The sequence below is a fragment of the Numida meleagris genome, chromosome 7, assembly GCF_002078875.1.
Source record: "Numida meleagris isolate 19003 breed g44 Domestic line chromosome 7, NumMel1.0, whole genome shotgun sequence".
NCBI classification, from domain to species: domain Eukaryota; kingdom Metazoa; phylum Chordata; class Aves; order Galliformes; family Numididae; genus Numida; species Numida meleagris.
Window position 1 is genome coordinate 28,355,261 of NC_034415.1, and position 14,007 is coordinate 28,369,267.

At 42.1% G+C, this 14,007-nt stretch overlaps 1 protein-coding gene across 3 annotated transcripts in view; it reads left to right on the plus strand.

Moving 5' to 3' along the window:
* CACHD1 (cache domain containing 1) overlaps positions 1 to 14,007 on the plus strand; it is a 92,346-nt gene that overhangs the window by 65,452 nt on the left and 12,887 nt on the right. For all 3 annotated transcript variants that reach the window (XM_021404232.1, XM_021404230.1, XM_021404231.1), the window contains exons 8-16: positions 2,032 to 2,181; positions 3,176 to 3,409; positions 5,036 to 5,185; positions 5,728 to 5,851; positions 6,484 to 6,601; positions 7,291 to 7,459; positions 9,333 to 9,475; positions 10,094 to 10,284; positions 11,290 to 11,400. In XM_021404232.1, coding sequence (XP_021259907.1) covers positions 2,032 to 2,181; positions 3,176 to 3,409; positions 5,036 to 5,185; positions 5,728 to 5,851; positions 6,484 to 6,601; positions 7,291 to 7,459; positions 9,333 to 9,475; positions 10,094 to 10,284; positions 11,290 to 11,400 — 1,390 coding nt within the window. The remainder of the gene's footprint in view (positions 1 to 2,031; positions 2,182 to 3,175; positions 3,410 to 5,035; positions 5,186 to 5,727; positions 5,852 to 6,483; positions 6,602 to 7,290; positions 7,460 to 9,332; positions 9,476 to 10,093; positions 10,285 to 11,289; positions 11,401 to 14,007) is intronic.

Sequence of the window (14,007 nt, forward strand, 5' to 3'; positions counted from 1 at the left end):
GAGTGGCATGTTTGCTTGCCAGGAAGTGGAGCAAAGCAAGTTCTTAAAGCTGTGCTCCAAGTGCTGGAGCACAGTGACACTGCCAGTGCTGTGGCAGGGTGGAGAGAAAGCAGGCTGTTCTCTGTCATTTCAGTCAATTCATTTATGTAACTCAGATCCCATAGCTTGGTGCTGTGCCTGCTCGGGCGATTGCAAATTTGTCATTGTCCTGGAGGGCACCAGCTCAGGCTGCTGTACAGATCATAAGAAAGTTAAAAAAAAAAGCCTGGGATTTAAAGTGCTTTTTGAAAGACCGAGGAAACGCGCTCCTATTTCAGATCCCTTTCCTCCAGTTTATAAAATGGTGTTTTTGCTATTAAAGGTTTATTCATCTACTGAGCTTTAGGCCACAGATAAAGTGAAACGTTTATCTGTCTGTACATTGCTTAGCTGAAAGACAGGGTTGTCAGGGGCAGGTTTTTGCCATCCTCTGGCAAAATGATGAAAGGGGTGCGACTTTCTAGAGGGAAAAAAATCCATTGCTGCTGAAGCTGGCTGGGATAAGACGTATTAGTCATGGGTGGTTGTTCCAAGAACATCGGCTGTGCGGTCTTACAACATCCTCCTACGTACCTTTTCTGTTTGGCGTTGTACGTTAGCATTAGAAGGTTTTGGTGTATTCTTCACTAATGTGAAAAAAAAAACCCCACATTTTGACAAGGTTTCGTGCAGAACAATGATTTGGGGGCACAAGTACATAAAGCACAAGGCAAATGGCTTTAGGTTTTCTCTTAAGATTGAAGGATTCTGAAGATCTAGGGTGTATGTGTCAAGCTTCAGAACTCACAGAGCAAGACACAATGGATTGCAGAAGAGGATGTTAATAAACCATAACTTATTTTCTTAGAAATAATCTTTTCATCTTTTTTTTTAAAAAAAAAAACCAAAAACAAACATCTAGAAAAAAAGTATTCTTCATCTTACTGTTAATTTTCTCACATCCTGTTCCCGGAGAACAATGCGTGGGTGTGTCAGGGAAGCTATTGAGATTCAGCCTTGCTCCTGAATTTGCATTGGAAAGCTTAGAAGGGAACTACTGGGATGTGATGGAGGAACTGTGCTGCTGAACACATCAGGATTTCCTGCTTTATGCCAGTTCCTATTGCAGTCCTGCTCAGGAGACCCTCATTCCAAACTAAGAAAATACTCTGCCTCTGAGAGCCAACATTCCTTGAGAACTCTAGGTAAATGGGTAGTGTGTCTGGATCTGTGTAAAACTGCAGTGTATGTCTTCATACTTGTTTGTGTCAAGATCTAGTTCAGACTGAAATTCTTTTCAAGTCACGAGGACAAAACATACAAATCAAAGCGTTCATGGCATTCATACCTATTTAGGAAAGGAACAGTTCAAAACAGGAGATGGGTCAGCAAAGTTGGCATATCACCAGCTAACACCACGTGCTTTGGACTGTGTGGTGTTGCGTGGTCACTACAGGCGCCTTAATTACATGCATAAAACTTCTACTACAGAGATATAATGTGACGAAATCGGATTGTATGTAAGCAAGGATTTCAATTTGCATGTTCAAAGGCTTTGAGGCCATTCGTGTAGAACATACTCAGCTTGAAAAACATGTTTGGCCTCATGCAAAGTGAGCCGGTGCGGGAGGGCTGTGCATCGTGGTGTGTTTCCCAAGCATAATGCTCCAGCCTACAACACAGGAAGACATAAGGTGCCTTTCATCTCTGCCTGCTCATCTCGAGTGCACCACAACGTGTCGGTGGGGTCTGCTCTGCCCAACCCATCCGTATTGCTTCTGGCTGGCTGGCAGGCACCGGATCAAGTGGGTGGTTGTTAAATGCTGTGAATGAAAGTTTAATAACAAATGAAATAATTCCTAAGTTTCTGCTGTGTTCTGTCCATTGCTATGAATCTTACAAATGAAGCTGTTGCCATTTATGTTTGTAAGCAGATGGAAGGAATATTACCGCAGTCCTTTCCCGAGTTAAAAATCTAATGCAATTTCTGCTATGTTTATAATTCTTTTTTAGATACCGATATGGTCATAATTTCTCTCTCTGCTGGGATCACATCAAAAGATTCCTCAGAAGATGATAAAAAGGCTACTCTACGCGTCATCAATGAAGAAAACAGTTTTCTCAATAACTCAGTAATGATTCTCACTTACGCTCTTATGAACGGTGAGAAATGCCATCCTTCCAATGGATGCAAATTCCCTTCCGTAGCACAGCCTCTTTATTAAGCTCATTCAAGCGTAATTCCATGCCCTGTTGGGAGCAGTTTGTTAATTGATTTTGGCCCATGTAATCCAGAGGCTGTATCCAGATGTTGCCTCTTTCATGTATAAAACTCTGTGCTACTATGTGCTTACATATCAAAGTGCAGCTGCTCAGCATATGAAATATTGTTGCCTAAAATGTCTAGCCTCAACCAGACCGGGCAAAATTCGATAACTGTTGCAACTCTAAACCTTCCTGGGATTGCCATTGTATCTTGCTCCTGCAAAAATGAGCATACCCGTGATTTGCATTTCAGTTGTTAGCCACTGAGCATGAATGTAACATCAGTCAAGCTGAAGTGCTTTGATAACTTAGGTCCTAACTTAAGAGTGAAGTTAAATATGAAGATCACTCACTCCATGTGGCTTCCTGTGTTTTTCCAACAAAGCTTTAAGCAAGAAGGCTATATGTTGTATTGCTGAAAGCTGCACAGACTCTGGCCAAGGAAACTAATGCTTAAGCTAATATATCATTTTACTGTAAGTTTAAATACTCATTTGAGTTCTAATATGAACAAAAGTCTTTGATTTGCCTGCAGGAGTTGAGCCTGTGAGTTATGTAAAGTGGGAGGCTTTAATGTTTAAGCTAAAGAACAAAGCCTGTTATCTCTCTGGGCATATGATATGCTCCTGGTCCTTTCTGTGGACTAGCCATCAGTGGAGAACAAAGAGCTGTCCTGTGGATTTATAGGTCACAGAAGTCTTCGTTAAAAAAGTCTTTGTTTAAAGTGGTGGTGTGAGTAGCATGTTGAATTTGTGCATGGAGTGTATGAGAGGCAGCCTTCTTACTTTTTGTACTTGCTAATTACTGGTATTTATGGTACTTCAGAATAAGATACAGAAGCCTTGGTGGCAAGTAAGCTTTTTATCCTCTCCCTTTCGTTTCTCTGTTTCAGAGGGAGTGACAGGTTTGAAAGAACTGGCCTTCCTCCGAGACCTGGCAGAGCAGAACTCGGTGAAGTACGGCGTTCCGGACCGAACAACCCTGCCTGTGATCAAGGGCAGCATGATGGTCCTAAACCAGCTGAGTAACCTGGAAACTACAGTTGGCCGCTTCTATACAAACCTCCCCAACCGAATGATTGATGAGGCGGTCTTCAGCCTGCCTTTCTCAGATGAAATGGGAGATGGTAAGTACTCACGTTGAATTTGGGTATAAAAATCAAAGCGAGATTATTATATGTTGTCAAAAAATTGCTGTCCTTTCCTATTAGCTTCAGCAAAGTTGGGCTGCCCCCAGCACTGGGCGGAACAGGAAGCCCGAGCTGGCTGTCAGTGGCCCCAGCCAGGCTGGCAGCAAGGCCTAAATGGAATTCAGTGGTTGCTTTTTAGTGTCTTAGTGTCAGTTTTTCCCCAGACTGAGATTGCATCCTGAAGAATACCTTCATACAGCAGATAGACGCTGGTGGGAGAACCAGACTGCGGCCAATTTCTGTTGACATGATGGAAGGCACATGAATCTGCCCTTTTACCTTAAAACTTGATGCCACTTTCACAAACTATGTATGTTCAGCTTTATCTGATCTAACTACTATAGCCAGATAGCAGAGAGACTTGAAGTTCTTGACATCAGTGGGTGTCAATGGTAGATAATAGTGGTATCCATCTAGATAAGTGATAGATATCACTTGAAGGGTCACAGCTGTAGGGTTTAGCCCTGCTTGTTCTTGGGAACCTTGCCTGACATTTCTCTAGGGCTGTTCTGAAAAGAGATGTGAAGAACATCACCGTGGTGTTAGGGATTACACCGGTGATTTCACATTGCTCTGACCATGTAAAAACTCTCTAATTTGTTCACTCAAGACTTTGCATATTCGTAGTGTTGGCTGCAGTTCTGTGATTCTGTAATAGTTGGGGGTTACGGTGGATGGTTTTCAGAGGCAATTGAGTTTAGATTGGGTGTTGAGTCCCTAACCAAATTTAAGTCTATTCCTGAGTAAATCTCCTCTGAGTCAGAATGCTTGCAACTTCCTGTGTCTCCTGACATCTGCAATTAAACCTTATTCTCTCACAAAGCCATATCCAAGCATAATGGAAAATTTGAGCAAGAGAAGGATTAGAAATGGTGTAATAGACAAGGTTTGTCTTGCATTAGCCTTAAGTACGCTTCAATATTTATTCATGCTGTACGTATTAACTGCTGAGCTTCCAAAATGGCAATGGTATAGAAAGTAAGAGAAGTGAGGTATTACCTAGAGTTCTTACCTCAGGCACAAGAGATGCTTCTCAAACCTTTGTGTAATTATGGGAATAATTCCCAGTATGGTGGATATATTGGGATTTTGTTAAGCAGAAGAGGTGTAATGCTCTGAATACGCAATTAGATGAGCAATAATTCATCTCTGTTGTTGCTTTACAGGTATGTCTCCCTCTTACTTCCTCCTCCCTCCTTTTTTTTTTGTAATTGTCTTAAATGACAGCACTGAAGGAACAAAATAGTCTCATGTGAATGTATTTCTTAGTATAAGGTATCCATTTGTAGACTGACAAAAAAGCCTAAAACGCTAAATGTGCTGTGTATTTTAGTAAACTGATAGAATGTAGTTTAGGGCATGATCAGAAACATAGAAAGTAAGTGGGGAGAGTAGCTAAAACCAGCCAGACCCAACAGAAAACCTGCTCGGGTTCCCCATAGATGCACCAATTTTTGTCCGTATTCCAGCAGGGAATCCTGTATAACATTTAATTGTCTAACATTTTGTTAATTTGTTATGATTTGTTATATGATGTTTTTATGTTATTTCTCTCTTTCTAAGGCCTGATAATGACTGTAAGTAAACCGTGCTACTTTGGGAACCTGCTGCTTGGGATTGTTGGAGTAGATGTTAACCTTGCATATATCTTGGAAGATGTCACCTATTACCAGGACTCTTTGGGTTCCTACACATTTCTCATTGATAATAAAGGTAAATTTTTGGTTAAAATAATCTCTTCTCCTCCCCCTGAGGTCATTAGACATCAAAAGTACATGCTCAATTCTCACATATCTAAACTGTCTGTGAGTAATGAATGATAATGTTTATGAAAGAATTAATGGTGTGGTGTTTGGTTAGTTTTGCCTGAGAGCTGCCAGCTAGAGACTGTGGGTGGATTCATGACATGAGATTTCTGTATGGGAGTTTTGATGTGGAAATGCTTACTGCTGCTGAAATTGTTGTACACGTGGAAACCCTTACGTTTTCTATGGTGCAGAGCAAAAGGCAGAGCTGGTGTGCATGTATGTTCAGCTTGGCTCTTTGAGCTGTCTTTCATTTGTGGCTTAGGAAGTACTTACTTTGCAACCTTTTTGATAATATTCCTTTTTTTTTTTTTTTTTTTTACTTCTATTAATGTGTAAAAATTAATCAGTGCTTGTACTTAGTTACTGTATTTGTTTTCTTTTTTTTTCCTAAAAGTATTCCTCTTGGGCTTAGTTGTTTCAGTGCATGTCATCGTCTTTCTTTTTCAGGATACACCCTTATGCACCCATCCCTTACCAGGCCCTACCTGCTGTCTGAGCCACCGCTCCACACGGATATTATACATTATGAGAACATTCCTAAATTTGAGCTGGTGCGGCAGAACATCCTTAGGTATGGAATCCGGGACACAAGTCTGAATGATAGCAGTCCTTTGGGCATCACAAGGAGTTTCAGAGGAGCTTTCAGAGGATGTAACAAATGCAGAACTGTCCCATTTTGATTTTTTTCTCTGCAGCTAAGGAAAGGAAGGTTTCCACAGCTACGATGGCAGATATTCTTTCTAATCTCTCTTCCACGTCAGGAAGATTTTCCAATATTTGGTCTCCGTTCTTTATCCTTCATGTAATATGAATATTTGTTTTAGATTCAAAATTTAAACAGCTCCTCGCTTTGAGTCCCCATCTTCCCTTCCTCACAATCAGATTGTATTCAGTTGAGTCTTTCTTAATTGGAATTTAAATTGACAGTAAATGAGGACGGATGTTCCAGTATTAACATTGTGTCAGGAAATGGCGAGTGGTGGTCACGTGCTGTATGAAGCTACAGAGCAGAAATTGAAATGTGTTTTTAATTTCTCTGCAAAAGACTTTTCTCAAAATGTGGTGGTAGACAACCATCTTTTGGTTCAGTTAAGACTGATAACAGCTGACCTCTTCAGAGCTTCCATTATTTTTTATAAACGTACTGTTTAGGAGCTTTCTCAGTGTTTAATGACGTGCTGGATGCTGTTTTTGCCACTATAGCATTCCCCTGGGCAGCCAGATCATTACGGTTCCTGTGAACTCCTCGCTGTCTTGGCATGTAAACAAACTGAGAGAAGTTGGGAAAGAAGCCTACAACGTCAGCTACGCCTGGAAAATGGTAAGTGCTTAACGTGACACTATTGCATGGTGGCATTGAGTAACTTAATGTATGGAAGAGTTTATGAATATATTGAATATTGTGAAGTACAAGACATTGCTTTGATCTTTGATTCGTCAGTTTAATTTTTGAACGTATGGGAACACTAGTCTTGACCCTGGGGTTAAAACAGAACATAAAATTAAACATAATCCAGGTGAATTTTACTGAAGCCAGAAATAATTAGCGACTTCTTTTGTGCCAGCGAACTTAGGAGGGTACTTGCAGATCATTTCACAGTGTTAAGTTAAATACAGCCTTAAAGATTAAGCTGAGCAGTTTTAACAGATTAAATCTGTCACTGGATAACAGAAATTCACAGAGGAGGCTGAGGTTATAATGCTACGTTAAATACCAAATATACCCTTACTGAGTAGTTGGGCAAGTTTTGCCATTCTGTTGTACTATAAGGTACTTATATATATATATACATATATACACACATATATATATGTGGTAATAATGAAATCTCTGGAGTTAAATTGTCAGTATTCCTTGTAATGGGAGTACCAATATATACTTGTCATCTGTGAACCTGAAGCCTGGCCTCTGTTAATGACTCTTGAGTAAGTATCCATAAAACAGCGTTAGAAATGATTGCTGATGAAGCAACAAAATGAAGGTTTCAATAACTTGCTCATGTTTTCCAGGTCCAGGACACATCCTTTATTCTGTGCGTTGTGGTGATACAACCAGAAATACCTGTGAAGCAGCTTAAGAATCTCAACACTGTCCCCAGCAGCAAGCTCCTGTATCACCGACTGGATCTGCTGGGCCAGCCAAACGCCTGTCTGCACTTCAAGCAGCTGGCAACTTTAGGTACAGCTCTCGTGCATGCTTCTGTAGAGTGTGGCAGCAGAAAGTAAGACTGTGCTTTTATAACGCTGGCAGTATCGTCCTCTTGAGGGACGTTTTTCTCCAGGGCTGGTTCTCTAATCAGCCATACCTGCTGGTCTTTTCTCTCCATTGATCAGAGCTAACTTTCTCATTGGTGGCCACTTGAGCAGCCCCATTGCACTCACCCACTCATCTGAGGAGGTCACAGCGCTGTCAGTCCTGCTTGATCGAGTTCCCAGAAAGTAGAGTGGGGAGGGGGAAAGACATCTCACCAAGTTCTGTTTTCTGGGCTGTAAAACAGCTTACTGACATCATTCTATGATTAATTCTATGAATGTATCCTAAGAACATAGATTTTTTTTTTTTTTTTTAGATATAAATATGTTGCAAACATTTACACCTTAGTAAAAAACCCAATATTAATATTAAATCTGTGTTATTTTATAAGAAATTCTGAATTAACTGCTTTTGTTTGTAGCAAAGCTTGAGGGTCTCGTGGTGGATTAGAGCCACAGTTGTGGTATTTTCTTATCTATGTTGCAGTGCCACAAATAGCTAAGTGCAATTAGACTAGAGGAGTAATGGAGGCATTTCCAAAGGAAACCTACGGAAATTGCTTTGTCAATTGTTTAAAACACAGGGGTTTTTTTTCTTTCTTTAATGTGGTGCCTAATCTTGATTGTCTTATATCTAAAAAGATAAGATATAAATAGAAAATACCCAAAAAACGGTATTAAGCTGACAAGTGGAAAAACTTCCTGCTAAGCAAAATGCAGTCATATCAGAATATTTGGTCTGGGAAGCAGATGAAGGCCTGTATCAGAAGTTCATAAGTGATGGCTGCAGTACATATGGTTCCTGGATGTATGGTGATGTGTTTTAGAGGAATGTGAATAAAAGCAGATCGCTTACTCCAGTGATTTTTTTTTTCCTATGGAGACCATTACGTGCTGAGAAATTAGGTTCCGTGGGTCAGATGTTCAGAAAAGATGTTCTTCTCAACCTTCATTGCCATTTTTTTTCTTTTAAAAAGAAAAAGCTCTCAGGTATTACATTTTCTGCACAGTGAAAATTTACTTTCTGGTCTGTTCTGAAAATCACCCCAGCCAGCTACACGTTCCTTGGTGAGCTCCCTCTTCTGCTCTTGTAATTCTCTGTTTGTTCATTAGCTGGAACTGAAAGCTGCTCCTTTGTGTTTTCTTCTGCTGTAGCCAATCTAAACATAGATAATTAATTTCTTCTTCTTTATCACAAAATCTTGTTTTCTTAGTGGAAACCAACTTCTGTAGGTTTTGAAAAATAACAATTAGAAGCTATTTAGACTTTGAGAACAAGGGCACTGAAATCTACCAAATAACCTATAGAGATCAGAGTGGATAACTTTGTCACTTCTGTGTTTGAAATGAGAGGTAGTTCACCAGCAGTTAGCACGCTCTGTAGGGTTGAGAGCTGGCTTCAAGCTTTGGAGTTTGTGGTGTTTCTGTCTGCCATGAGAGCTGAAGTCCCTTAGCATTTTGTATGCCTTGCCACATGGTGCTGCATCATCCTCCCCATTCTTTGTTTTGTGCAGCATTTGGGGGCTTAGCATTGCAGACACTTGATATTGGGCCGTGCTTTTGTAGGACCAGCTCTGGCTGGGTGAAGACAGGACGATGACTGCTGGGTTCCTCCAGCTCCTGCACCGCCTCCCCCTGGGTTTGCTTTTGAGAGGAATAGAGAACACTACTAGTGTAATTCCTTCCACGTATCCCCAGATAGGACAGCACATCAGATCCCCTTTCGTGGTATGAAGGCGTTTACAATGTAGTACATCCAATTCACGGTCCTTATCTTTCTAATGTTTTGCTCTCTTTAGAAAGCCCTACAGTAATGCTGTCTGCGGGCAGCTTCTCTTCTCCTTATGAACATCTCAGCCAGCCCGAGACAAAGCGGATGGTGGAGCACTACACGGCGTACCTCAGCGACAACACACGCCTGATTGCTAATCCTGGCCTTAAGGTACGTCCTTGCTGTTGGCCATGCTTCTGCCCCTGCTTTCATCCCAGCTTGGGCCTTTGGCTTGGCCTCCTGGATGGTCAGCTCGTACTACATTCATCCCAGAGGGCAGTACGTGAAACATTTATTTCCTGATGCTCTTAGGGGTATAGGGCGGTAGAGGTGCTTTGGAGTGGTATCTCTGTGCCTGGAGGGGTGGCCGTGGGCCTCGAGGAGCAGGGAGAGGACAGAGCATCTTTCCCCAGGGGGTGGAATAAAAAAGTCAATGACAACTATTGAAATGAACACGAGAATAAATAAAGCTGCAGAAAATTCCAAGTGGGGATTATTTTGGTGTTCTTAGGCATGTAAATGAGAAAACTCTATTTTTTTTCTGCAAGCAGAGTGCTATTTTTATTTACCTAAATTTAAAAAGCCACGGAGATAATGACAACAGTATTTCATTATAATAAGCTTTTCCTTTGCTTGGAATGTGCCGGATCCGTCTGGTGTGAGAAGACTTTAAACAAGTAATTGAGTTTAGATGATCTCTGATGGAGCTTTAGGAAACCCCGCGAGCAGCTTATTATCTTTTCATGCAAGTCTTAGAGGAACCCTGCTAGGTCTGCCTTTGTTTTGCAGTTCTCTGTCAGAAATGAAGTAATGGCTACCAGTCACGTCACAGATGAATGGATGACACAAATGGAAATGAGTAGTTATGAACAGTTGAACAGTTATATTGTGCGCCGTTACATAGCAACCCCCAATGGGGTGCTCCGAATTTACCCCGGTTCCCTCATGGACAAAGCATTTGATCCCACCAGGAGACAATGGTGAGTTTTAGGGTTCTGTTATCAAAGCTTCGGATAATCTGGTCGGGCAATGAGGAAAAGATTTGGTATCGATTTCATCGCCTGGGTTGTTACGGTCAGCTGTAAACTGCTTAAGTAGAAACGTTGTCATCGTGGGTGAAAGGCTTCATGCGTACATGCCACTTGTTAAAGCCTCTCTTGGTTCTAATTTCAACCCTTTTATTTTAAATGATAGCTTCTGTTTCCTATCCCTGCTGTAGCAGATGGGAATATAAATATTCAGAAAGTGAGCATCCCCTGCAGGGATCCGCTAATTCAGCTCTCAGAAGTGTTTTCAGCTCCTTGCGCCTTCTTTGGCTGAGAATAGCTCAGCCCACTTGTTTGTTTGTTTACAGTGGGTTTCCTCGCTGATGTGAAGTGGGAATCGGCTGGCTTGGCTGCAAGCTATTAATTATGCACCAGCAGCTGATTCGGGAAAATATTTGTATACATTACAAATGAGAGCTTGAGACCAGAGAGCAGGCTGGTGTGTGTTGTGACGCGCGCTTTGTTGAAAGCAGCCAGCCAGGGGCTGCCGTGCTGTGACTCTGAGCGAGCCCCTGGATGGCTGCAGTGCAGGAGCCCGGCCTGCCTCCCCCCTCCAGCTGCACGGGGGGCTCGTGCTGGAGCTCCTCAACCCACGTTCCCCCTGAAAAATCCTTGCCCGTGATTTATTTTATTTATTATTATTATTTAAAGGTCAGGCTGCTAGTGCAATACAGCACAGCCTTGTAAGCTAGCGTTCTGGGGCAGAGGAAAGCGAGGTGACAGCTTTCTCGTACACTGAAGCATTTCTAGCAGTTAGAATGTTTTATAAATCGTGCTTAGGAACTTATTTAATGTTAAGAAACTTGAATTTGGTAGCGCGTTGTTCACAGCGTGCAGAATTGAATGCTTGGCTATGTTTCTACAAAATCAAGGATATGGTCTTAAATTTTAAAGTAACAGTTTTTCACTAATTACTGATGTTTCTTTTGCTTCCCTCAGGTACTTGCATGCAGTGGCCAATCCAGGACTAATTACCTTTACTGGCCCTTATTTAGATGTGGGAGGGGCAGGTTACGTTGTTACCATCAGTCACACCATCCACTCTTCCAGGTAAATAGTGTTTCCAGCTTTGTATCAAGTAAGAATATTCTGAATTATCTTCTGAAGAGACTTGGTTTGGGATAGGAGAGAAACGGGCTGGGTGGCTGCTGTGTGATTGAGAACTGAAAACCTACCTGGTTTTCAAGTGCTTTTGACAAAATGTAATGTAACCTTGCGTAGATTCACTGGAAATAGGATATCTCTGGGATATCAGTAGGTTTATATTCAGAAGGAGGTTTTAATATACGAATAATAACGGCATAAAGAAAGATTGAGTGAGAATGTGCTGCTGGATGATTGTGAGATGAAACTTCACGTATATAAGGTGCAGATCGAGGAGAGGGGGAGGGACCCTTTCCTTGGGAGGTCTGGGACTGCTGGGATCAAGACAGCCAGTCTCTGAATTTGAGGAAGCTCGCTGAAGTTATGCACACATAAGAGTTGCATGCACCATGGTGGTGCTTGGAAGGGAGTAAGGTGAAGGCAGATCCACCCAACTGCCAATGGAGGTCAGCCCAACAAGGCTGCTTTCATTAAAGCTCTGTTTGTGCATTTCTGTGGGAGTTCAGGAGTATGGACAATGTGAGGAGAAGTCTGTAAACCTTGAACTGCACTTACAGGACTGCGGAAAACAGATCAGAATGAAGACAGCAGCCTTTGCCTTTAGGGTTAAAGCACCACGTGTAGCTAAAGGAATGTCAGAGCCGTATAGGAAGAAGCATTTTCATTGATGTCTTCCATGATTTAAAAAAAAGGAAATGGAAAATGCTAACGTACCTTCATTCAGAGTCTGTCAGGAGAATCTTGGTTTTAATATTACGGCCGTGTGGAATCTGTCTGCAAACCTTGTCAGTGCTGAAGTGCCCTTTCCTCGAGGACCAGACTTTGTCTGTTTCACCTCTCTCCTGCCAGGCCCCCAGCATAAGGAGGGGTTCATTTTGAGATGTAAGGTGCTTAAAGGAGTGTGGTTGGTAGAATATGTACTAAACCTTACTGTTTCAAACGCTCCCAAGATTCAGAAATACTAGTTACTCAGTTAGGTGTCTGTATGCAGGCTCTTCACTGAGCACATGGCTTCTTTGCATGCTCTATCTAAAAGCTGACTGGTAAGGAGGTGACTTCTAACACTGCATTGATAAGTCCAGATCTCAAAGCCAGCAGAGGTTGGGGCAGTTTTTCCGTGCTTGGCCACATCTCGGCTCCATTTGAGGTTTCCCAGCACACAACATCTGCCTCTTCCTTGTCAGGAGCAGCATTGAGACAAATGCCTGTGTGATGCTTTGCACAGAGAGATTTCTTCAAGGGGAATGAGCACTTTTGTAAGAAGAGAAGTGCACTTAATCAAAATTCTGATTTTTATCTAGGGAGAGATATTCCAGCTGGCTTTAAGAACGTAGAGGTTGCATGGGTTATTAGAACATGATTAACGAAGAGTTAAATGAAGTTTGGCAGATGCAAGTGTGATTCCTGGGTAAATATGACCTCTAAAGCTTATAGTCACATGCAGTTATAATCCCCAAAGGAAAAAAAAAAAGTGTGGGGGAGGACAGAAGGGGATCAGTGGAGTTAATAGACTTACTCGTTAGAAACAGCTGTGTGGGTTTCAGTAACAGCAGTTTGTCTGGAACTCCCATTTCAGGTACCTCTTCCTTCTTTAGAGTCTGGGAATAGAAGACTCGTGCAAGAAGTTACTTAATGCAGCTTGCATCAGTAAACCAGGAAGAATTACTACTTAATAATGAAGTTAAAATATTTACAGCATTCCTAATGGCTTTTTGTCTGCCAGGACAGAGCGCTAACCTCAGGGCTTGATGCCTTGTCACAGACAGTTAAATGTGGCTGTGCTGTTTCGCTCACATCCTTTTTCCCATTCCTTCTTCCTGAAATCAGTAGTATTAGAAATAAATCAAATACGTGTATAAATCTACGAATCAGATTTGACCACATTAGATTTGTTTATTCCAGGAGAGCTCCTGCAATCACTGTATTCATGGCGAGGAACGTTAAGAAGATGAGTCTGAGCAAAAGTAGCACTTCTTTACCGTTATAGAGCTGTAAGAAAATATACTTGCATGCATCAGCCTGAGACTGTCTTGTAGGCTTTGATGTTTCAGTTGCTAAGGCAACTGAGTATATTCCTGAACTGGTGGAAATAGGCACATGAGCACATTTTCAGTGCGGGCAAGATATTGCAGTGCACAACACAGAATCATATAGAATCATAGAATGGCTTGGGTTGAAAAGGACCTCAAAGATCATCGAGTCTCAACCCCCCTGCTGAGTGCAGGGTCACCAACCACTAGACCAGGCTGCCCAGAGCCACGTCCAGCCTGGCCTTGAATGCCTCCAGGGACGGGGCATCCACAACCTCCCTGGGCAACCTGTTTCAGTGCATCACCACCCTCTGAGTGAAAAACTTCCTCCTAATATCTAACCTAAACCTCCCCTGTCTCAGCTTAAAACCATTCCCCCTTGTCCTATCGCTATCTACCCTCACAATCAATCGATCCCCCTCCTGTTTATACGCTCCCTTCAAGTATTGGAAGGCCACAATGAGGTCTCCCTGGAGCCTTCTCTTCTCCAAACTAACAACAGCTCTTCCTGCTGCTGCTGCCT